At 64.3% G+C, this 22,412-nt stretch overlaps 1 protein-coding gene across 4 annotated transcripts; it reads right to left on the bottom strand.

Moving 5' to 3' along the window:
- Window positions 1-227: 227 nt before the first annotated feature.
- INAVA (innate immunity activator) lies at window positions 228-19,270 on the bottom strand. 4 transcript variants are annotated; one of them, XM_051821097.3, is made up of 10 exons: window positions 18,754-19,167; window positions 13,789-13,937; window positions 12,690-12,814; window positions 12,292-12,408; window positions 11,560-11,770; window positions 6,611-6,664; window positions 5,796-6,006; window positions 5,508-5,681; window positions 2,804-3,476; window positions 228-1,774 (listed from the first exon to the last, which is right to left on the bottom strand). In XM_051821097.3, exons 1-10 carry the CDS (start codon window positions 18,954-18,956, stop codon window positions 1,682-1,684), a joined length of 2,010 nt encoding a protein of 669 aa, XP_051677057.2. In that variant the 5' UTR covers window positions 18,957-19,167; the 3' UTR covers window positions 228-1,681. The 4 variants fall into 4 exon arrangements, with proteins under 4 accessions (XP_051677057.2, XP_051677058.1, XP_089168194.1 ...); XM_051821098.3 differs by lacking the exon at window positions 18,754-19,167 and adding an exon at window positions 15,981-16,141; XM_089312068.1 differs by lacking the exon at window positions 18,754-19,167 and adding an exon at window positions 15,981-16,141 and having other exon boundaries at window positions 12,690-12,785.
- Window positions 19,271-22,412: the final 3,142 nt, after the last annotated feature.

The raw sequence follows: 22,412 nt of genomic DNA, 5'->3' as shown, positions 1-22,412 counted from the left end.
CCAAAGGGCCCTTGTCAGGGATGTGCTGGCTTCCATCCTACAGGGCAAGCAGAGTCTGAGGGCCTCCCTCCCGGACCCTACCAACCCCAGGGAGCTGTCCAGACCAGCCAGAGCCCGGGCAGCTTGGCCAGCTTGGGCGGGCAGGGGGTAGGCGTCCGGCAGGGTTCGGCACAGCCTCTGCTCGGGACACTGGGCACACACCAAAGAAACCCGTAGTCCTTGGCTCGGCCAATCACAAAGAACAGACTTTATTGAGCTGGGTGGCGCCAGACCCACAGTTCCAGCCAAAGGCCTGGCTGTGTGCAGTGGCTACGCAGGAGCCAGCAGCGATTTAAGGAGTGTCAGTCAGGTGTGCTCCTTCGAGGACCCGGGGGAGGCGCAGCTGGGCACTGGGGAAGGGGCTTAGAGGCAGACGGGTCAGTGTAATGGAAGGTAGAGCCGGCCCAAAGGCGGGGCTGGCTGCAGTGCGTCCCCTCGCCACCACTGCCCCCTCCCTGCCCGGGTCTCCCAGGAAGCCCCTGTGCAGTCGGCTCTGCTGCTTTGTCCAACAGAAGCACGGCTCTGCTGGGTCAGGCATGGGCGGCCCTGGCTATGCCACAGCTCTGCTACACTCGGGACCTGTTCCAGTGCAGGGGACGCGGGCACAGGAAGACCCAGAAGGCCACTCTCCCTCCCCTCCTGGCCTCAACAGGGCACTTCTGCACTGAAGCAGGACCCCCACCTGGGGAGCTGACCTGCAGCAAAGGGGGCCCTAGCATGAGAGCCCCAGGGACGGCAGCTCACAGGCGTGGCCTCGTCTCAGCAGCTGGCACCGTCACTCACGCCCCTGGAAAGGCCAGCCCGTCTCGGGCACGGGCACCCCCAGGGCACGGGCACCCCCAGGGCGTACACCGGGGCTTTCTCAGAGCACAAGTGTGGCTGGGCGGGGAGCAGGCGGCGCCGCCACCAGAAGCGTGTCCAGGAGGGGTGCCTTCCTCAAAGTGTCAAGTATCGCCTCCAGGGTGGTGATGAGGAGAGGCCGCGGGAGGCGGGAGGCTGCAAGCCCTCACTCAGCCTGGGCTGAGGGCCCACGGGGCCTAGAGAGGTGACTGGGGCTGGGGCCCCGAAGGGGGGCTTTACGGGAACAGGAAATGGCAGGGTCAGGGGACAGTGCTGACCTCTCCCCGGCACTGGGTGTGCATCATGGAGCACATTACAGAGGGAGGGCGGTCCCCCCCACCCCAGCCTACGGTCCCCAGAGACCGGGGAAACAGCAGAGTCAGGCAGAGTCAAGTGTGTGCAGGACGGTGGCCAGGGGCTGCTCTCCAGGGAGTCCTTGAACCGGGCGCACAGCAGCTGAGGGAGTCCCAGACCGGCCGACTCCGCGGGGCACATCCCTGCCACTCGTCTTGAATACGGAGACCGACGCTGTCCATCACACAGGCAAGGCCTGACGTTCCAGAGGCCAGAAAGGGGAGAGGGAGCCCAGTCCCATCACAGGGGTCTTGGGGACAGGCCACAAACAGGCAGACCCCCAGGGCAAGGCTGCTGAGAATACCGTGTAAAAAAAAAAAAGGAGAGGTCTCAGCTCCGGTCATCGGCCTGCGATGGGGGCGGGGAGCTGAGGAGGCACTGACAGGTGGGGTCCCGGCCCCGGCCCCAGGGGGTGCAGTCCTGCCCGGCTCGGCTCGGGCGCCCAGGGCTACACCTGGCTGATGAGCTCTCCGTTCTCAGGCAGGTACACTTGCATGGGGGCGCCCTCAGGCGATCTCCGGAGCACGCACACGGTGGGCACCTGCGAGGGTCAGAGAGAAAGGACAGGTGAGCTCTCTCCGCGCAGCCCCGCTCCCCAGGAGGCGCCACGGCTGTCTCCCACCCGGGTTCCTGCGGGTGTGACGGGCTCCCTGCGCCTCCTCCCCACCCTCCCCATCAGGCCTGGGCCAAGAGCGCGCCCAAGCTCGCAGGAAGGAGGCGTATGTCAGCTGGAGGGTGCGGCCTGGGACCAGGCCAGGTGCTGCCGGCCTGGGACGCCAGCTGCAGCCCAGAGAGCTGGGGGTGGGGGAGGGACACGCAGCTGGGCTGCTGGCAATCCGGGGTCTCAAAGGCGCAGCCTGTTGGGAACTCCTGGGGCACGTCCCCCGCGAGCAGGGCGAATAAAGGCGGGATTCATGTGTTATCTCCGGTCCAGGATGAAGAAACTGGATCCACAGAAACCAAGGCCGCCCTCCGCCCCACATCCGCGTGCTCTGTCCTATCTGCCACCCACCAGCCTGGCGCCCGGCCTGGGGCCTGGTGACGATCGTATCACTTATTAGTACCCACTACGCATGGCTCCAGTCACTTTAACTCCTAACAGCCCTATGCGATAGGCACTCGACTCCTCCTGCCTTACAGAGGGGCAGGTAGAGGTCTGCTGTCGGGTCACAGGGCTTGTGAGCAGCCTGGTGGCCCGGCCGAGGGCCTGAGCTCTTAGCTGCACCACCATCGGCTCAGCAGGGAGTGCAGGGACAGGCAGTGTCCAGGGCTGGCTCTGCCACCCCATTTCCAGACTGCTTCTGCCTGGGGCCCTGAGGCTAACTGGATGGGACTGGATGAGACTGGATCGTGCCTAGGCAGGGAAAAGGCTCAGCAGCCTACAAGGACCTGAGCCGCACACACATGTGACGTTAGGGGGTGCACAGGGAGGGCACCTGCCAAAGCCAAGAGGAAGTTACTTTGCGGCTTGTCGGCCCAGGGCGGCATCAGCTGACAGCAGGCTGTACCCTGGGCACAGCTAGAACCGCCCCCTGTCCCTGCACTACCCCCGCCCCCAGCGCAGCCATACCTGAGTCCGGGGCCCCAGAGCTCCTGCGAAGCCCTCTCTCCCGAGGGGCAGGCTCCTGACCCGGAAGGCCCCTTGGCGGTCCAGCGAGTGCGGCCGCGCGCTCCGGAGGCGCGCCCGCTCGTGCCACCATTTGAGCTCCTCTGAGACGGCGGCCTTGCTGAGCCCCCGGCCCGCGGGGCTGTCCTTCAGGGAGGGCGTCCGCACGATGCGGCCGTGGGCGGGCACCGGCCGCGGGTAGCGCAGGGGGGCGGCCTCGGCGTCGTAGGCGGCGCGGCGCAGCTCCCACTCTCCGGGCGGCGGATGGCCCTCGGCCACCATCACGTAGCGCCCGGCCGGGAGGTACCCGGCAGGCAGCAGCACCCTGGGGTAGTGGGCGGCCAGCTCCCTGCCGCTGGCCGGTCCCCAGGCCCCGCGGTGGCGAGGCAGCTCGGGCGGGGACAGGGGCCGCAGAAAGGAGATGTCGGGGCTGCTGCCGCCCGGCGAGGCGGGGTGGGAGACGCTGGAGACGTCGGAGCCGCTGTCTTCCGAGCAGGAGTGGCAGGCGGCGTGGGGCAGCGGGGGCTTGGCCGCGGGGAAGCAGGACTCTGGCACGGTCACGGTGTAGTGCGTGGGGCGGCGGCGCGGAAAGGCGCTGCGGCCCCGGCCCTCCGGCCCCGCCCGGAAGGAGTCCACCCTGGAGGGGAAAGCAAGACAAATAGCACTGCCTGCAGCGCCGCCGTCCTACATGGCCACCGGTTCGAGTCCTGGCTGCTCCAGCTCCCTGCTAATGCACCTGGGAAAGCAGCAGATGGCCCAAGTGCTTGGGCCCCTGCACCCTTGTGGGAGAACCAGAAGCAGCTCCTGGCTCCTGTGTTGCGGCCACTTGGGGAGTGAACCAGCAGGTGGAAGATCTCTCTGTGTCTCTACCTCTCTTCGTAACTCTTCCAAAGAAATACAATAAATCTTTCGAAAAAAGGTTCTTGGACAGTGAGGATTAGGGAAACACTGCACTGATTTTGATTTTTTTTTTTTCTGCACCAAATAAGCTTATCTTTTCATTCCATTTGTTTCTGGGGGCAGAAACACCACACCAGGAGGGGATGAGTTAACACGGGTGAGGCAGGCGGCCTAGCACCTGGTCAAAGCCAAGGCCAGACCTCCTCAGAGCAAATGCCTAATGTGCAGACGGCCGCCTTCCCTCTCTGTGTGCTTCACTCACAGTCTCAGCCCCCGAGGCACACCACGTGCAGTGGCATTTCACGGCCGGGGTTGGTGCCGGCAGACGCTCAGGGCATCTAACTTGAATGCACGCATGCTGGTGTGCGGTGCACAGGGCGGCAGCATGCGGCTGGGACCGGCCAGGGCTGCAGTCCACTCCTCACCCTGCTAACTCACACAGTGTGCATAAAGGCAGTACACACTGACACGGGTAGTACATAAACTGTTAGCATCCTGCTTCACTGGAGAACAGCTCTCCCAAGCTGCACCCAGTCTAGTGCTGCCCCTCAAACAGACTGACGATGTTCTGAGGGTGCCCCACGCCCACTGCTGCCAGCCATCACTCAGCCTCTCAAACTACTGCCCAGTAGCCGGTGACCTGGACAGGACCACACAGGTGATTCTCATCGTTCGCAGATCCAGTATTGGCAAATTTTCCTAGTTGCTAAAATTTACTTACCATTTCAAATCCATGTACACAGTGCACTCATGGTCATTTAAGGATATTGGCAGAACAGCCCAAAATAGGAGTTGATGGGGCCAGCACGGTGGAGCAGCGGGTAAAGCCGCCACCTGCAGTGCCAGCATCTCACATGGGCGCTGGTTCTAGTCCTGGCTGCTGCACTTCCTATCCAGCTCTCTGCTATGGCCTGGGAAAGCAGTGGAAGATGGCCCAGGTCTTTGGGTACCCTGCACCCATGTGGGGGACCTGGAAGAATCTCCAGGCTCCAAGCATTGGATTGGCCCAGCTCTGGCGAGTGAGTCAATTGAGGAAAAGCATTGCGATGCAGGAACCTACCCCATATTTCCCCTGGCCAATGGCTCAATATTTACAGCAACTTTACAGAAATAACTACTGCGGGGGCCGGCGCTGTGACCTAGCAGGTTAGGCCTCTGCCTGCCATGCCGGCACCCCAATGGGCGCCGGTTTGTGTCCCGGCTGCTCCATTTCCTATGCAGCTCCCTGTTAGCGTGCCTGGGAAAGCAGTGGAAGATGGTCCAAGTCCCAGGGCCCCTGCACCCGCGTGGGAGGCCTGGAGGAAGCTCCTGGCTCTGGCCCGACCCAGCCCCGACTCATGTGGTCATCTGGGGAGTGAAACAGCAGGGAAGATCTCTCTCTCTCTCCCCCCCCCCCAATTCTGCCTTTCAAATAGACAAATCTTTTTTAAAAAAAAAAAGAAAGAAAAGAAGGAACTCGGAACCACGAGGATCAACTGCACACCGGCTGCAGGAGTGATCCGCCCTTCGCCAGTGACCCGAACAAACCAGCACAAGCGGACGGGGCAAGGGGGGAGGGGAACTGGCCCCAAGCGACGCAAAAAGGCAGAGCCAGAGCCTGGACGGAAACGGCTTGTCCCATGGGGACTCCTCTTGGCACAGCCTCTTTTGCGACGCGACTAAGTCGACTTACGGACAAGCCGCAGCACCGGCGGCATGTCACTCAGGGTGTGTCCTGTAAGCCCTGGACGCCTGGCACCCCACCTCCCCGGGGTGCACCGTCCCTTACCTCAGGGACTGCGACTGGCCCCTCCGTCCCTGCATCTCGGGCGTGGCGGGGGCGCTGGTGCGGCCCTGGAGCTGGCCAGGAATGCTGCGGACCGGAAGCACGCGGTAGGTGGCCGGCTCCAGTAGCCACGTGCTGGGGACGCTGGGCCCGTCCTGCGGCGTGGTGGCAGGGCTGCTGCAAAGGGATCGGAGAGCAGTCGGTGGCAGGATGGCGGCACGGCGGCTCCACCGCCTGCCCCAGCACCCGGCCGCCCGGCCCCTGCCCGGCCACGGTGCTCCCCACGCTGACCTGGACTCGCTACTGGGCTCAGTGGACTTCCTGGGCCGCTCGTAGGGGTGGTCGAGGCTGGTCTCCTTCCAGGGACTGCTCTGGATGGGGGCCCGCTCCAGGCCCCCGGTCTCTGGTCCTGTCAGCTGCAGCCCCTCCAGGCTCTGGGGTGGCAGAGGCCGGGGAGCTGGGGCTGGGGATTCCGGGGGAGGTTTTGGCACTTGGGATTCCTCTGCAGGGTGGGGGGAGAGCGCTGCTGAGGGCTGGGGCTGGAGGAACCGGCTGGGCAACAACCTCCACAGCCGCCCTTGCTCTCCCTCCCCAGCTGGCTTGTCCAACTGCAACCAGGCCAGGCGCTAGCTCCAGACACTCAGGACCTGGTTTCTCCTCCTCCCCTCCCTCCCTCCCTCCCTCCCTCCCTCCCACAGCCCTGTTCTACACCGCCTCCTTCAAGAAGCCCCCCCCCCCCACCGGGGTTGACATCACTCCACTCCCAAAGCTCCGCTCCAGGTGCTGCGCCTGCCACCTGTTTACCTCTCTCCCTAGTCCCTGCCACACCCACGTTCCCACTTCCTTACTGGCCTGGGCGCTCCCCTGGGCAGGGCTGTGGCACTGACCCCGGCAGGCTCAGGGTTCGTAAACAGAGCTCTTGGTGTCTAGACTCGCGTCCCCGCCCTCAGTGGCGCCTTCTGTATCAAGGGCTCCTTGACCTGACCCTCTCACTGTGCGGGAAAGCCCCAAGGAGAGGCAGGGGTGCTTGGGGCTCTGCCAGATCGCGCCTCCCCTCCCCTGTAAAATGACCGGTCTTGAGGCCTGGCTCCAGCTGTGCCTCTCACCTTCCTCCAGAAGCAGCCCATCGGACAGGGAGCTGTCGTCGGAGGCACTGAGCTCTGCAAAGTCCAGGAGAGAGGGAGGTGAGATGAACCCATAGACACGCACGACCACAGTCCCGAGTGGCCCAGCCCCGACCCCTCCCCCAGCACAGCGCCCATACCTAGAAATACCCACTGTGTGCTAAATATACACCGGATTTGAACTTGTTACTTGGAAGTGGGAAAAAAATCAGAAATCAGGGGTGGGAGCAAGGAGCCGCGATTTTAACCCTGGCCATCGCCTGTGCATCGAGGGAGCAGCAAGAAGCCGTCTGTTCTGTCATCTTCCCACACTGCAAACACAACTCAGCCAGAGGCCCCCACAGCTGAGCACTCCTGGGTGTCCAGGAACACGAGAGCAGGTGGGAATCCGAGCGGCGGCCCTGCCAGGCAGGGTCTGGCCAGCCGGCCCCCGCGGAGGGTCCTCTGTGGGAGACGCAGTCCTGACGGACAGAGAGGGTGGTGTTTCCTGTCACCCAGGAAATCACAGGGAACTCATTTCGCCATCACCCTTGAGCAAAGGAACCTGCCGGGACCCGGATGGACTCACGCAATCTTGTACCCGGGTGTGAGAACCAAGGAGAGGAGAGGAAGACTCGCGTCTCTCCACGGTCTCAGGGCTCAGCTAAGCACTTCCTACATGGCATCCTCTCACCGCAGCGTGCCGGCTGCGGAAACCGTCGCACGGGTGAGTTCTCAGGGGTACGCCAACCGTCGAAAGGTGTGAGAGCCAGAATTCACCCCCGACAGCCTGACGGGGTCTGTGCTCTCAACACAGACCCGCCGGCCTGGGCTCTCCCGCTAGCCTCGGACACACAGGTCAGCACCGGGAAAGGCAGCGGCTCCGACCACGCTGGTGCCCTCACAGCAGGGGCTGGCGCACAAGAGCCGGGGGCGAGGGAGGCCCCTCCAGCCCCGTTTTATAAATAAAGCTTTATTGGAACACAGCCACGGTTTGGCGTTTGTTTTCGCAGTGCCTGGCTGCGTTAGCACTAACATGGCAGAGATAGATGCCTCGTGGCCCCCAGGCCTGCAGATCCGATATCTGAGCCCCGGAGAAAGGTTAGCGACCGTCTGTAGAGCGCCCTGGGCAAGGAGCCGTGTCTGACTGCAGAGTGACCGGCCCCGTGAGCTTCCCGTGGCCCCGGAACCTGACTGTGACACCCTCTGGGCGGGTCTCGCTTCCCCGCCTGGGATCTGTCACGGAAACCTGGAGAGTAATGGTTTTGACTTTTTTTTTTTTTTTTTTTTTTTTTTTTTTTGCGCCAGGCAGAGTTAGACAGTGAGAGTTAGAGAGAGAGAGAGAAAGAAAGATCTTCCTTCTGTTGGTTCACCCCCCAAATAGCCACTGCGGTCGGCGTGCTGCTCAGATCCAAAGCCAGGAGCCAGGTGCTTCCTTCTGGTCTCCCATGCGGGTGCAGGGCCCAAGCACTTGGGCCATCCTTCACTGCACTCCCGGGCCATAGCAGAGAGCTGGACTGGAAGAGGAGCAACCGGGACAGAATTTGGCGCCCCAACCGGGGCTAGAACCCGGGGTGCTGGCACCACAGGCGGAGGATTAGCCTAGTGAGCCGCGGTGCCGGCCAGGTTTTGGCTTTTCACAAACGTCAGGTTGAAGAAATGGAGGAACCGTTACCGTCATGGCCCAGTAACGTGTTTTGGTTTAAATAAATGACCAGGGAAGACAGGCATCACTCCCTGTCACCCCTAATTTTTATAAAACCCAGCAGATCAACAATGGAGGGGCCAGATAGTATGCTGCGGCGGGGGCAGGGGTTGGGAGAGGTGGGGGCTGTTCCCGGCGCCCACCCAGCACCTGCTCCACCATGCCCTGCCAGCAGCAGGAGGAGGCCTGAGGCCAGGGAGCCTGCTCTGTGCAGCCGCAGGGGTGGCCCTGCCAAACACGGTAGCCACCAGCCCCGTGTGCCTCCTTCCACAAAAATTAAATGAAATGTAGAATTCAGTTCCCAGGGGGCCAGCACTGTGGCGTAGAAGGTTAACCCACTGCCTGCAGCGCTGGCATCCCGTATGGGCACTGGTTCGACTCCTGGCTGCTCCACTTCGGAGCCAGCTCCCTGCTATTGTGCCTGGAAAGATGGTCCAAGTCCCTGGGCCCCTGCACCCACGTGGGAGACCCGGGACAAACTCCTGGCTCCTGACTGGCACAGACCGGGCTGTTGAGGCCTTTTGGGGAATGAACCAGAGGATGAAAGATTCTCTCTCTCGTCTCTCTCTAACTCTACCTTTCAAATAAATAAATAAATAAGTCTTAATAATAATAAAAGAATCCAGTTCTGGGGCAGGAATCGGGCTTAGCGGTCGAGAAGCCAGTTAACGTGCCTGCGTCCCATCTCAGTGGCGGAGTCCCACACAGGCTATGGCTCCTGACCCCAGCTTCCTGCTAACGCAGACCCTGGGAGCCAGTACTTGGGTCTCTGCCACCCACATGGGAGACCTGCACCGAGTTCCTGGCTTCTGGTTTCAGCCCTGTGTGTGGGCTACTGTGAGTATGTGGAGAGCGAACCAACGGATGAGAGCTCACTCGCTCACTCTCTCAAAATCAGTCGGCTCCTCAGTTGCACACGAGGCACGGGTCAAATGCTCACCAGCCGCACGCGGCGAGTGGCTACCACACTGGAAAGCACGGACACAGACTTTCCACCACTGCAGGAATCCTAGCAGAAAAGCTGGTGCCACCCATCCACAGGCTGGGAGCACCCGTTCTACTCCTGAGACAGGTGTGTGCTGGGCGGCGCCCCTCAGGCTCAGCACTGCCCCCTGCCACCTGCACAGTGCCAGTCACCTCCACCTGGCACAAGTCACCGCCCACACTGAGTGACTTTTTTTTTTTTTTTTTGACAGGCAGAGTTAGAGAGAAAGTTCTTCCTTTTAAGTTGGTTCACCCCCCAAGTGGCCGCCACGGCCGGCGTGCTGTGCAGATCCGAAGGCAGGAGCCAGGTGCTTCTCCTGGTCTCCCATGTGGGTGCAGGGCCCAAGCACTTGGGCCATCCTCCACTGCACTCCCTGGCCACAGCAGAGAGCTGGCCTGGAAGAGGGGCAACTGGGACAAAATCCGGCGCCCCGACCGGGACTAGAACCTGGTGTGCCGGCGCCGCAAGGCGGAGGATTAGCCTAGTGAGCCGCGGCGCTGGCCATACACTGAATAACTCTTGTGTGGAGGTGAGGGCAGGTAGTTTCCAGTTTGGGGCTTTTTAATTTTTGAGTTGCTTTGCTCTTTTTTATTCTCTCTCTCTCCCCTACCCCCGTTTAATTAAAACCAGCTTTCAGCTACACACTAATTATCAGTCCTCTCTACTTCCTCCTTTCTTAGAGAACACAGCTGGGCAAGAGGAGCCACAGATCAGGAGTCACTTGTCTGGAAAGGCCCCCACCTGCGCTCCCAAGGCAGGACGCTGGAACCCAGGACCTCGGCCCCCAGGACCGGAGCCGGGGAGGAAGGGACTCCAGGCCTGATCTGGGAGCCTGGCAGCCGCACCAGGGACTCCTCCCCACAGCTCTCTCCCCCTGGGCCCAGCGTCCCGACATGGTTGTAGAACCTCAGCGTTAAACCAGGGCCCTGGGCACGTCCAGGCCTGCGCCCACGTCATCCATCACGATGACGTCAGCAAACTGACACCCTGACGCCAGCCCCAGCACAGGCAGAAGGTGCCCTGCCCCCCGCAGCTGCAGCAGCACGGGGTGTGTGGGGGGGGCGCAGAGGAGGTGCGGAGCAGAGCCAGGCTGCAGGGGAACAGCCGGGCTCAGAGCAGCTGGGACGGGGCCACGCTGTACCACCCCGAAGGCGCTCTCGGAGCACACACAAGGCAGCCTCTGCGGATTTCCCAGGGATTATGGGTGAGCGTCAGAGCTGGGACTCCAGGCTGGGCCAGCCGCACAGCCTTTTGGATTTACTGAGTCTGCTGTCATTACTTGCAGGAACCTCCTCCCTTGTTGTCCACTCCTGCCTGCTGGGGGTGACCTGGGAGAGTCTGGCCCCACACTTTCCACCCTAGAGACCGCGGAGGACAGCAGGGACTCATGGGACACCTGCTCCAGCCGGGTCAGGGGCACCAGGACCCGACAGGCCTTCAGTGGGCTGCCGTGGTCCCAGCCAGGGACAGGAGCCTGTGTGTGGGGAGCTGCAGTCCCCAAGCCAAGCCCCAGGCCCCATCACAATTCCCCTGGATGCAGCTGGGGAGGCCATGGAGCAGCACGGGAGGCCTGGGGAGCAGGGCCGTGCCCTGGCTGCCACGATGGGGACCGGATGGAGCAATGGAAGGCGGCAAGTCCTGACCTGAGCAGCTGGATTTGGGTCAGGGAAAGGAAAAGCAGTCACACCTCAGAGCTCGAAGCACCTGCTAGAGCTAACCTGGGCGGAACCCACTGACACCAGCTGCTGGCCCCGGGCCTGAGCGACCACCGGGTCCCCACAGCCAGGGTCCCAGGGATGCAATGACAGGTGCACAAGGGCACAGCACAGACGTGGAGGGCGCCATATACTTAAGGGATTATGGGTGTGGCCCTGGAGGTGCTGGGTTGAGCCCTAAACGACCCACGAGTGGCCGTGGGGCCCTGCGCTGCCTAACCCAGGCCAGGGGAAAGGCCTCAACTCAGCCTGGGGCTCACACGGGCCCCACACTCCGCTGACCCAGACAAGCCAGGGGTCTGGAACATTCCAGCTGAGGCAGCCCTGGGACTGAGCTCCGGGCAGCCCGGGGAATGCTGTCTCGTAGGCCGTGAGTGTTCTGAAGATGCAGAATGGGGGTGTTTTCTGAGATGCGGGGAGGGCTTCCCAGGTGGGTAATGCTTGGCGGAGGGGTGGCAGAGAGGAAAGATGGGGTCCAAGCGGCCCCAGGAAGCAGGTTTCCCCACGGGGAGCAGCGGCGCACGCCGCAGACAGCCATGCGGCTCACCTGGGCCCGGCGCCGGCGGGGGCTCGCTGCTGCGCCTCCGCTCGCCCAGGCAGCGCTGCAGCTCCTGCAGCTTCCTCTCCTCCTGCAGCACCACCTGCTTCCGCTGCCGCCGGGCCTGGCGGCCCAGGTTCTCCTCCAGGCACAGGCGCCGCGCCGCCTCGGTGATCTGCAGCTGCAGGGCCAGCTGGCGCTCCAGGCTGCTCAGGGGGTCCTGGGGGGAGGGGTGCGTGTGAGGCTCCGGGGGGCCCAGGAGACGGCGGCGTCCAGACGTGGAGCAGAGGGGGAAGTGGTAGGGTTGGCCCAAGGGCAGGCGTGGGGCCCCAGGTGGGACCCACCAGGCGACCTGCACACCTGAGGGTGCCCGGCCAGACACCAGGAGCTGGCTCGGGCCACCTGCGGAGCCAGGAGGGCAGGCAGCCAAGTGGGACACTTTCCCTCCTGCCCCAGAGGGCCGGGCGGGCGAGCCCATGGGAAGGACGCAGGGGCCGGAGCCACCCCAGCCTCCGTCCTGTTGGCTGAGAAGCGGCACAGCCCTGGCGACCAGAGAAGCCTGTCTGAGCCGGCCCCGCCTCTCTGCCAAGGTCTTCCGCCCAAGGCCAAGCCAGGCTCCCAAAGGTGTCAGCCTCTCTCCCGTCCACGGTGACCACACGTGGGGCACCTGCAATGGGCGTGCAGGGCAGAGCCACAGTGACCAGGCAGGCGGGAAGACCGACGGCTACCGGGGCCACTCACCTCCCGGTGCAGGGCCCACTCGGCCAGTCTGTAGGCGGCGCCGACCCTGCGGCGCACCGTGGGGGCCTTCTCCCCTGGCTTCAGGGGGAACTCTGCAGGCAAGCTGCCCGTCAGCTCCTGGGGGTGGGAGGTGGGGGGAAGCGAAGTGAGCCCAGGCCCAGCCAGGCCCACCCAGCCCCACCCACCCCATTCCCATCTGGTCCCCAGCCCGCCTCTGACCACTTCCCCTAGAGCGCACGTGAACCCCACTGCCTGCCCCCCTCCCGTGCCCAGGTCAGGGCTCCTGTAGAGCACGCGGACCCCACTCACTGCCCACCCCCCCCCCCCAGCACTCAGGTCAGGTCCACCCCAGGGACCGGAGCACCAGAACCCGCCAGCCACCAGAACGCGCTCCTCACCGCCTCCCTCAGGCAAAGCCTCCTCAGCTCCTCCAGGCAGGCCTCCAGGCGTGCTTCCAGGGCCCTCTGCTGCTTGCGCACTGCCTGGGTCAGCTCCTTCATCGGGGAGACCGGGCTGTCAGGGCCTGGGGGAGGGGGCCGGGGCGCAGGCTCAGCAAGGAAGCAGAGATGGGAAGCCCCCTGGACGCAGCGGATCGCCCAGGCGCACCCCCAACGGCCCTGTACACAGCTTCCCCCCCGCCCACGTCGCAGCCCCAGAGCACCAGGCCTCCTGGGCCACCTCCTGGCTCCAGGGCAAGGGCTGACCCACCAGGCGACCTGCACACCTGAGGGTGCCCGGCCAGACACCTCCGCCTCGCCCTTCTCCCCTCCTCTCTCTGGTTCCTGCCTCTTGCAATCTCTGTCTTTGTCCTCTCTGTTTTTCTTTTTAAAAAGATTTATTTGAAAGGCAGAGTGAGTGAGCGAGCGAGCGAGGAGCGTCCATCTGCTGGTTCACTCCCCAGATGGCCACAACAGCCAGGCCTGGGCCAAGCTGAAGCCGGGAGCTCCACCCACACCTCCCGCAGGGATGGCAGGGGTCTAAGGACTTGGGCCATCTGCTGCTGCTTTCCCAGGCGCGCTAGCAGGGAGCTGGATCAGAGCGGAGCAGCCAGGACTGAAACAAGTGCTCCGATACGGAACGCCTGCGTCCCAGGCTGCAGCTTAACCTGCGGCATGACGGCCCCAGCCCCTGCCTTTCTCCGTCTCTTGTCTGTCTGTTTTCCTGTCGGCCTGTCTCTGACTTCTCTCTCACTCACTCACTCACACACCCTCGGTCTCCCTTGTCCTCGGGCAAGCCCAGGCCAGCAGGCTCGGGCCTTCCGAGTGACAGCCACGTGAGATGTTTCCCCTCCTTCAAAATCACTGGGACTCAAGTCCAGCACGGCAGATCCTCGTTCCAGATAGGATTCCAGAGCAGGCCCCTGGCGGGGGTGGGGGTGGGCTCCAGGGCAGGCCCTCCCCCCTGCACCTGCACCCTCTCCTTGAGAGACCCAGCGAGGGCAGCCCCGGACCCAGGGGGTCAGGAGCCAGGGCGACAGGGACTTCCCCGAACACTCACCAGACTGCAGGATGATGCCGCTGTCAGTGTCGCTGACCTCATCCTTACTCTCCATGGTGGGCTTCTGGGAGGAGGGGACACAGAGCAGGGAGGGGCGACACCGGTCCCAGCCTGGGCCAGGATGCGTAGGTAGCCTGGAGCTTCCCCAGCTGCGAGAGAAAAGAGTAACAAAGAAGCTGGGTTAACCTGCCTTGGTTGCTGGCAGAGCTTAGGAAAAGATGCAGGAGACCGGGCAGTGGAGGCCAGGACTGGGTTTCCAGAACCATCTGGGGTGGGCGTTCTCTCGGGCCAGAGGGGGCCGGGCCCCTGTAGCAAAGGGGGAGGAGCCGAGAGGGAAAGACGCCCTCAGCCTGACCACCAGAGGCCAGAGCCTTGCACTGCTGCTTGCTCCAGTGGGGTGGACACTTGCAGAAGTAGCTGGGTCCTGGGCACTCGGCCTGGGCCCCGTAGCTAGACCAGGGCATTCCTTAGCCGGCAGGTGCAGCTGCTCGCCGCAAGGAGGTGCCGCTCTGAGCCTCCACCTGTACCCAGGAGAACCCTCCGGGAGGAGTCGGCTGCCTGGCTGACACCTCACAGCCAGGGGAGATGGGGGGTGTCTGTCAGGGCAGCCAGGAGTCAGGGTGGAGGGCAGCGAGTGGAGCAGAAGCTGCCCCGGCCAGACAGGGGCCGCATCCAGCAGGCACAGGTGCAAGCCCAGGGGCGTGTCGGCCCTCCTGGGCACCAGGCACCTAAGCACCTCTGCCCACACCCCTGCTCGGGGTCCCGGCTGGCCAGGGCCTCGCAGCTGCTGGCTGCAGCGGGGCGTGGGGCCCGGCGGTCTGGAAGGCGAGCGCTCAGCCACCTCCTCACTGAGTCAGCCCATTGAGCAAGAGTCCAGAAGTCCTCGAGTTTCTGTCTGGAGCTTATCCTGCTTCCTCAGAGCACAGGGCTGTGGCAGGGGGAGGTGGCCCCAGCCCTCCTCCGGCAGCCGCCAGCACAGCCAGGTGGGCCCTGGGGAAGCGGACCCCGCACGGCGGCAGGGCCAACAAGGTGCACCTTGCACTGGGGAAATCAATTATCTGAGAAGGCTCGAGAATGCACAAAATTTTTTAAAAAAAGTTTACACGGCTTTCGTGATCACACACATTCTGGAAAGCCCCAGCCCTCAGGTCGACTGTTGGCCCAGCCTTCGTCCCTGCCCCAAGCGCACTCCCTCCCGCAGATAAGAACGGGACACAGGCAGGCAGCTCAGCCTCCTCCCCCCACTTCCCAGAAGCCAGGAGCAGGGCCCAGAGCAGGAAGGCAGAGGCTCAGCTGGCCCCTGGGCCCTTCTGCCCTGGACAAGGCAGGAGCTGGTGGGGCAGGACAAGCTGCTAATTAGTCACACTTGCTAATTAATTATTAACCACCAAGGAGCTGCCTCAAAAGCTGGGGCGCCCTGGCCACCGGCTTCCTAGAGAGTGGCCCAGAGGAGGGGGCGCCCCGGCCTGCGTCAGTCCCAGGCAGATGCCGGCCGCACTCCCGGGGACTCCCTGCTCTGAGGAGGGCAAAGGGCACAGGACTGGAAAGTCCAAGGCTCGGTCTGCTCCTGCCTGTTACCTGCGGGCACTCAGCTGGCCTCGCTGGGCCGCCTTCCTCACAGGCACAGGGGTCATCACAAAGCACCAAGGCCCCTCGGTCTGACCCCGGCCCTCTTGGAGGGGACCCTCATAGCCACAGAGCACCCCTGCTTCCTTGCTCCTGCCCGGCTGCCATCCAGCACTGGGGGTCCTGCTCCTGCGCCCACAGCCTGCGCCCTGCCCCCGACACAGCTCTTAGACAAAGGCATTCCAGGTGACATCCTGAGGGGGCTCCCTCCTGGCCCCCCTCGGTCACCTCCCTCCAGACCCTCAGCACTAAGCCACAGCCAGTCCCAGTCCAGGGCCCCACAGCGCTGAACGCCGCCGCAAAACCAGGCAGAGGGGGAAAGAAGGGGCAGAGAGGGAGGAGGGACCCCTCAGACTGGGGGCCCACGGTCAGCTCCTGGGCCTGTTGGTTCCAGCTCCTCTCTGTTGGAAACTGAAGAACCACAGGGACAGGCTCCCCGATCCAGCCCCCAGCATCCCTGTACCCCAGACCTGAGCTGGGGGGGAAGGGGCGGGGGCGGGCACGGCCACCACCTGGGTCCCCGTACCCCAGCCCCAAAGTCCGGCTCCAGCCGGCCCCACCCTCACCTGCTTCCGGTCTTTAGTCCAGGAGTTGGGGAACAGCCCTGGCTCCCAGGTCGGGGGCTGGGGGGCCTCGCGGGTCGCCTCGGGGGTCTGCCAGGCCCACCACCTTGCGCTCTCCCCGACCGGGCTCCTGCACAGCGCTCGCCCGCCGCCGCGGCGGCCCTCTGGCCGGCCCTCCCAGGCTGCCGGGCCAGGGGAGCCAGGTTACTTGTTACGACTTGAGTCAGAGGGAGGAGCAGGTGAGCAAGCCCTTCCCTGAACTAATCCCGCTCTGCAGTGCAGGGCCTCTGCACTTCCGGGCCAGGCCGGGGGCTCCCAGGGAGGCACCCCCGAGGCAGGCAGCAGTCTGCATGGTCTTGGGGGATCCTGGAGCAACCTCCTGGGGTGCCAGGGGCTCCCCGTGCCTGCCCGATGCCTCGGTTTCCCTTTCCAGAAATCCAGGTGTGTTAAGCTCCCAAAAGAAGAATGAAATGCTCATCGTTTGAAAGCTATCAAGGGCCAGGAGGGGCCTCACGCGCTGGGATGGAGACCAGGGCCCCAGCTTCTCCCTGAACCAGGACTGGGAAGCCCAGGCTGGAGTTCCACCTGTAGCGGCCCCAGGTCCTAGAGGGGAGGGGCCGAGCTGTCCTCTCTTTTTAGCCAGGCTTCTCCCCCAGGAACAATAAGGACCGCGGGGCACAGACCTGAACCCCAGTCCCGGCACCTACTTGGCAGGAGGGCCACCATGACTGCGCCCCCAACCCCAAGTCCACTCTCCAAATGCAAGGGGGCAGAGACCAAAACAGAACTGGTCCCCCCCCCCCCCACACACACACAAAGCCCCCAGGTCCCGCTCTCCCGAGAAGCCTCAAGCAAACTGGGGACTGTCTGGAATCCAGAATGTTGCACAAGAGAAGCGGAGCCAGGCTGACCGCGCCTGTCCCCATGGGCTGGAAGGAGCCAGGCTGACCGCGCCTGTCCCGTTGGGCTGGAAAGGTTCCGGCACCTCAACCTTGGACTGGCTCGCTCCCCTCCCCCACCCCAAGCACAGGGAGGAGGAAGTCCCTCTCTCCAAGCATCCCTGGACACAGAACCCCTCAGCACCTCCACATTCCTGCACACACCCTCTGTGCAAACAAGGCCAGCCCCACAGGCCTCCAGGCTGACCAAGTCCTCTCTCAGGGGCCCTAGCAGGGGACAACCCCCCCACCCTCCCCCACAGGCCAGTCCCACCCCCTGCAGGCTGAGCACTTTCTCCCAAAGTCAAACAGAGAGGCTGACCTGCACCTGACCAGCTCAGGTGGAGGCTGGTGGAAGTTTCTAGAACCAGATTTTTTTTAACGCATAAAATAAAATTATGGGGGTAGGTGTTTGGCACAGCAGTTAAGACAATGCCTGTATCCCACAGCAGCGTCTGGTGGTCCAGTTCCAGCTAGCACACCTGGGGAGGCAGCAGGCACTTGGCCCCTGTCTCTCCTGTGGGAGACGCGGATAGAGCTCCGGACTCCTAGCTGAAGCCTGGCCCAGCCGTGGTTGTTGCGGGCATTTTGGGGGAAAGAATCAGCGAATGGAAGATCTCTCTCTCTCTCCCTCTCTGCCTTTCCAAGAAATAACAGAGTAAGTACCGATTTAAAAAATAAAATGATGAGAGTAAGTAGATCAATGGTATTGGAATACAGTTCTAACAGAGAAAAGGCACAGGAACTGGTAACACGAAGCAGGACCTCGCAGTGGGTGGCTTCACACCAGCAACAGCGTGTAAATGCCAACACTTGGGATGAGCTGCGACCTGGCAGTCACAGGTACTACTTGTGGAAGTCAAGATGCTAAGTTTGCGCCAGGCTGGTGAGAAATCAACATGGTCCCCCGTCTAAGTCTGCACACCTCAGAACTGCATCCGCAGACGCCAACCAGTCAGTCCCCCATCATCGGGGAACAGGGGACCAACCCGCGCGCGCACCGGGGGCCCCGAATCCCCGGCCTGCACTCCCAGCCCCGCACAACCTGAGGCGCGCGCGAGGGGGCTGGCGAGCCGAGCCTCCCGCCAAGAACGCCCCACTGGGTCCAGCCCACGGCCCCGGTACGCCAAGGCCAGCGTGGACTCTCAGAGTCAGCGTCCACTCGGGCCAGTCCCGGCACTCGGGCGCCGCCCCCACCGGCAGGTGAGAAGCGGGGTCCTTGGAGTCCCGGCTCCGCGCACGAGCGCTGCCCCCGCCCCGCCGTCCGGCTTTCGCCTAGAGCCAAGGAGCGACCCCCGGGGGGCTCCCGCGTCCGTCCTCCGGGCTCCGAACCACCGCACTAAGAGTTCCCGACCACGAGGGTCTCGGCCCGCAGCCCGTCGCCCCGGCAGCGCCCAGCGAGGGCGGCCTCGAGCATTCCCCAAACTTGAGGCAATGAATTAGCAACGCACGGGCGGCCGCTGAGGAAGAGGGGCAGACGGCCCGGGACCCTCCCAGGCACCGTCTCCTTCCGCGACCCCCTCCCCGCCCGCCGGGAACCGTGTCCGCTTCCCCCGCGGACCCCGGGCTTCTCGGAGGGCGCCTTTGTCCGGCCCGGCCCGCTCCCCTCCCCCACCGCGCCCTCCGCTTCCAGGCCGGCCGGGACCCGACTCCTTTTGTCTGGCTGCGTCCTGGCCTGGGGAACCTGCCCGGGACAGCCCAGGCGCGGGGAAGGTGGCCGGCGCAGGGCGCAGAGGCGGGAGCGGGCGACCTGGGTTAGGAACTCGGGATGGCCACCCCCAGCATGGATCGCCCCGCTCGTCCGGCGATCGCGGGGCCCCCAGCGTGTCCCCCCTTACCTGTCCCGGGCAGCTCCGGCGCCGGACGCCCGCCCCCGCGCCCCCCGCGCGCGCCTCGCGGCCTCGGGACCTGCAGGTCGGGGCCGCCTCCCCGCCGCCCGGGCCTCCCCCCGGCCCGCCCTCCCCGGAGGTATTTCATTTAACTTCGGCATTTGCAGCATCCCAAATGTTAAAGATCCCGAGACATCTGTCCCCTGGGGCATACCAAGGCCCCCGGCACGGAGGGGACGAAGCCAGCGGGGCCTCGGGCTCCGCGCCCGCGAACCGGAGAGCGGCGGCGCGTCTGGGCGCCCGGGGGCCGGCCGGGGGCCAGTCCCGCAGGGGCGACCGCTCACGAGTCGAGGCCGCCCCCTCCTCCCGCGCGCGGGCGCGCGCCGCACGGGACACCCCCGGCACTGGCAGTTTCCGCGGCCCGGGCGGGAGGAGGCTCCCCCGTCGGTCCGAGGCCGCCTTTCATCCGCGCGCTCCGGCCGGGCTGGGGGCACTCTTCATTCCGAGAGACCGCGGAGGGGGGGCGGATGAAAGGCGGCCGCGGCGCCGCCTCCCCTCCCCCCTCCGCGCCCCCCGCCCTGGCTGCGCCCCGGGGCGCGCGCGTCCAGCCGGGGGCCGGCCTCCCCTCCCGCGGCCCGGCTCAGTCCCGGGCGGGGGGCGCGCGCGGGCCAAGGCGCCCCCTGCGCCACGAGCGCCCCCCTCCGGCTCGCTGCGGGCCGCGGCGGCCCATCCCTCCCTCCGTTCATTCATTCACTCGCTCGCTCGCACTTCCCGGCTTTCATTGGTTCAACAAATGGATCCGAGTTGAAACCCCGTGGCTGGGGACCTCCCCCCACCCGCCCGCTTTTAGCCAGCCACGGAGAGGGAAGGGCCAGGAGCGGGGAGGCCGGCCCAGCCTGAGCGGGCCCCAGCCTGGCCCCGGGGACTCAGGACAGCAGTGAGCGGGGGTGCGAACGCGTGGTGGCAAATCCGTGCGCGGGAAAGTGGAGAAGACACGAGGCCGAGCGGGAGGCGGGGCCGGCTGTCGGGGCCGTGCACGCACCGAGCCTGGTGGGCTGCCGATGTTTGTCTTGAAGTTGAAGAGGCAGGGAAAGCAACAGGAGGTGTGTGGGTAGTGGGAAGTGGGGGCGGGGGCAGGATCTGTGTTAAGGAGCTGCCTCCGTGGCCAGCCCAGAATCTGCAGGGTAAGCCGGGGGCCCGGGCCCTAGACAGGCCAGCGGGTGGAAGCCTCCTTGCTTTCAGGTCAGGGCCTTGGACCCACGGGGTGAGGCCTACTCCCTACCTGTCTGCTTTCCTCCAAGCCCCCGATGTAGGCGTTAATCATCCACAGAAACGTCTAGAATAACGTTTGACCACATTACCTGGACCTCGTGGCTTAGCTAAGTGGACACGACCGAAGAACAGCGACGCAGGAGGCAGCCCAGGCAGGCTCACCTGCGGCAGGTGGCTTTGGTGGCCAAGTGGCGCGGTACCTGGCCCAGGACCTGGGCAGGGACAGCCAGGGAGGAGCTGGGGGCTCCCAGGTGTCCAGCTTCACAGTGCAGGGTGAGGACGTTGATGGCAGTGGCCAGTGAGCAGGAAGGCTGCAGGGAAGGGCCAGGGAGCCCCTCTGAGGAAGACACCCAGGGCAGGGACAGGGCCATCGTTGTAATTGCTCCTGGATGCAGTGAGTTGCTGAGTGATCTGCGTCCCCACGCCCCCTCCCCCCACTCACACTCATCCCTTCTTTTCCCTGCAGTATGGGGGGGGGGCTGGACCTGGTCTGTCCCCACAGGTCCCTGCCCTGTGCAATGGGACCTCAGTGGTGGGGCCTTTGAAGAGAGAATTAGGTTCTGGCCCCAACGGCAGGCTACCTCCTGGAGTGAGCGGAGTCCCCTCTGGCCCTGGGCCCCACCCTGGGACACGCCGTCTGCCATGTTGTAATGCAGCCAGGGGACCCTCGCCAGAATCCGGAGCCAAATACTCCATCAGTTGCCCAGCATCAGGTGCTGAAGCAGCCGCTGAGCCGACGCCAGGTGTGCTGACAAGGTGACGTTGGCTGGCAGTGGGAGAGAAAGGTTGGGTGCCCTCAGGACGTGAGCTGACCTCAGCAAGGTGGGAGCTGGGTCCCGCAGATGCCTGCACCCCACTGTCTAGGCAGCCGGAGCCCCTGCCTCCCGGGCTCCCCCTGAGCCAGCGGGGTTCCGTATAAGGAAATGGAATTTCGTTCTGCCTTCCCGGCAAGTCGGGGCCTGGAATAAAAATCAAATGGATTTATAAGCAATAAAGTGATTAATGTGTGTGAATGTGTCTCCCAAAGATCATGTGTTGGGAACTCGGTCTGTTAGCTGTCTTGGGCGGTAACGGGGCGTACTAAGGACTGGAGGGTGGGGCTGCAGGGCTTCCTGGGAGGAAGAAGAGAGCGACCCAGGCCGGCGCCCTCTGCGTCCTGGTCCCCCGGGCCCTCCCAGCTCCTGGACGCCCCACCTCCGGAGCTCGGTCTCAGGTGTTCTGGTGCAGCAGAAAGTGGGCTGAGAGCCTGACTCGCCCTGGGTCTGCAGGTCCAGGCCGGCATGTGTAGCCAGCCCGTGGTCCTCGTTTGCAGATGAGAAAACCGGGTGAGCGACGTGAAGCCGAAACCAGGAAGGGACTGGCGTGGGCTCTGAAGGTGGGTGTCTCTCATTCCATCGCCCTGCAGGTGGCAAAGGGGCCTGGGGCCAGGCAGACACAGCGGGGGGATGGAGCGTGGCAAGTGTAAGGGTTCTGGCGCTCATCCCTGGGGTTTGCGGCTCCTAGGTACTTGGCCGGCCTGGGCATGTGTGCACACGGGCGGGGTTGTGGGGACAAATTAGAAAGTGCAGGCTCTGTCTTCAAGGGGCCAGACAGGGCTTCTGTGCTCAAAACAAAAGGGAGACATCCAGACTTTTACAAAAAGTCTAACTGGGGCTCAGCCTGTGGAGGCTGCAAAGCCCCCGGGGGCTCCTCCCCTTCCCTGGCAGGCCGGGCGCCCCTCCCTCAGGTGTCTCTGTGGGCCGTGAAGGAGCTGCCCAGAAGTGCTTGCTGGCTGGGGAAGAGAGCAGGCAGGCTCTCTGTGGCTGCTGTGCTGTGGTAGGGGGCGCCAGCCTGCCTGCCCCCCTGGGCTGTCCTCCACGCACATGCTGGGGGGGGGGGCTCCACTTGCTGCCTGCTCTGCCCTCCCCTCTCCTGGCCCCAGGACCCAGGGAAGGAGAGGGAGGTTGTGCTTAGCCACCCGGACAGCAGCCGGAAGTTCTCGGGAAACTCCAGGGTGACTGAGCCCAGGGCCTGGCTTCCTCTCCTGACAGCGTCCAGCAGCTCACGGCACGGCTGGGCGGATGCAGGAGGGGCACCTCCTGGCAGCCTCTGGGTACCAGAACCCCCTGGATGCCCCGGCTGGGCTGCAGCTGGTGAGTAGCTGTGACAAAGCCGGTCAACCAACTCAGGCGGAGAGCCAGGGGCCCTCCCTCTGCTGTCTCCAGGGAGGAGAGCCCCCCAGGCTGGAGTCCAGGAGCCTGTCTCAGGAGCTGCTGGGGATGGGGGCGGGTGGGGAGGGGCCCAGACGCCTGAGTTTTGCACCCTCTGCCCCAGGACGCGCCTGAGCCCTCCTAGCCAGGATTCCTCAGCTTTCTTTCCTTTTCCATGCACTTTCTCTCTTTCCTCCTCCTCCTCGT

The sequence above is a fragment of the Oryctolagus cuniculus genome, chromosome 13, assembly GCF_051225735.1.
Source record: "Oryctolagus cuniculus isolate XC-2025 breed Fujian yellow rabbit chromosome 13, ASM5122573v1, whole genome shotgun sequence".
NCBI classification, from domain to species: domain Eukaryota; kingdom Metazoa; phylum Chordata; class Mammalia; order Lagomorpha; family Leporidae; genus Oryctolagus; species Oryctolagus cuniculus.
This window is presented reverse-complemented; position numbering and strand designations above follow the sequence as displayed.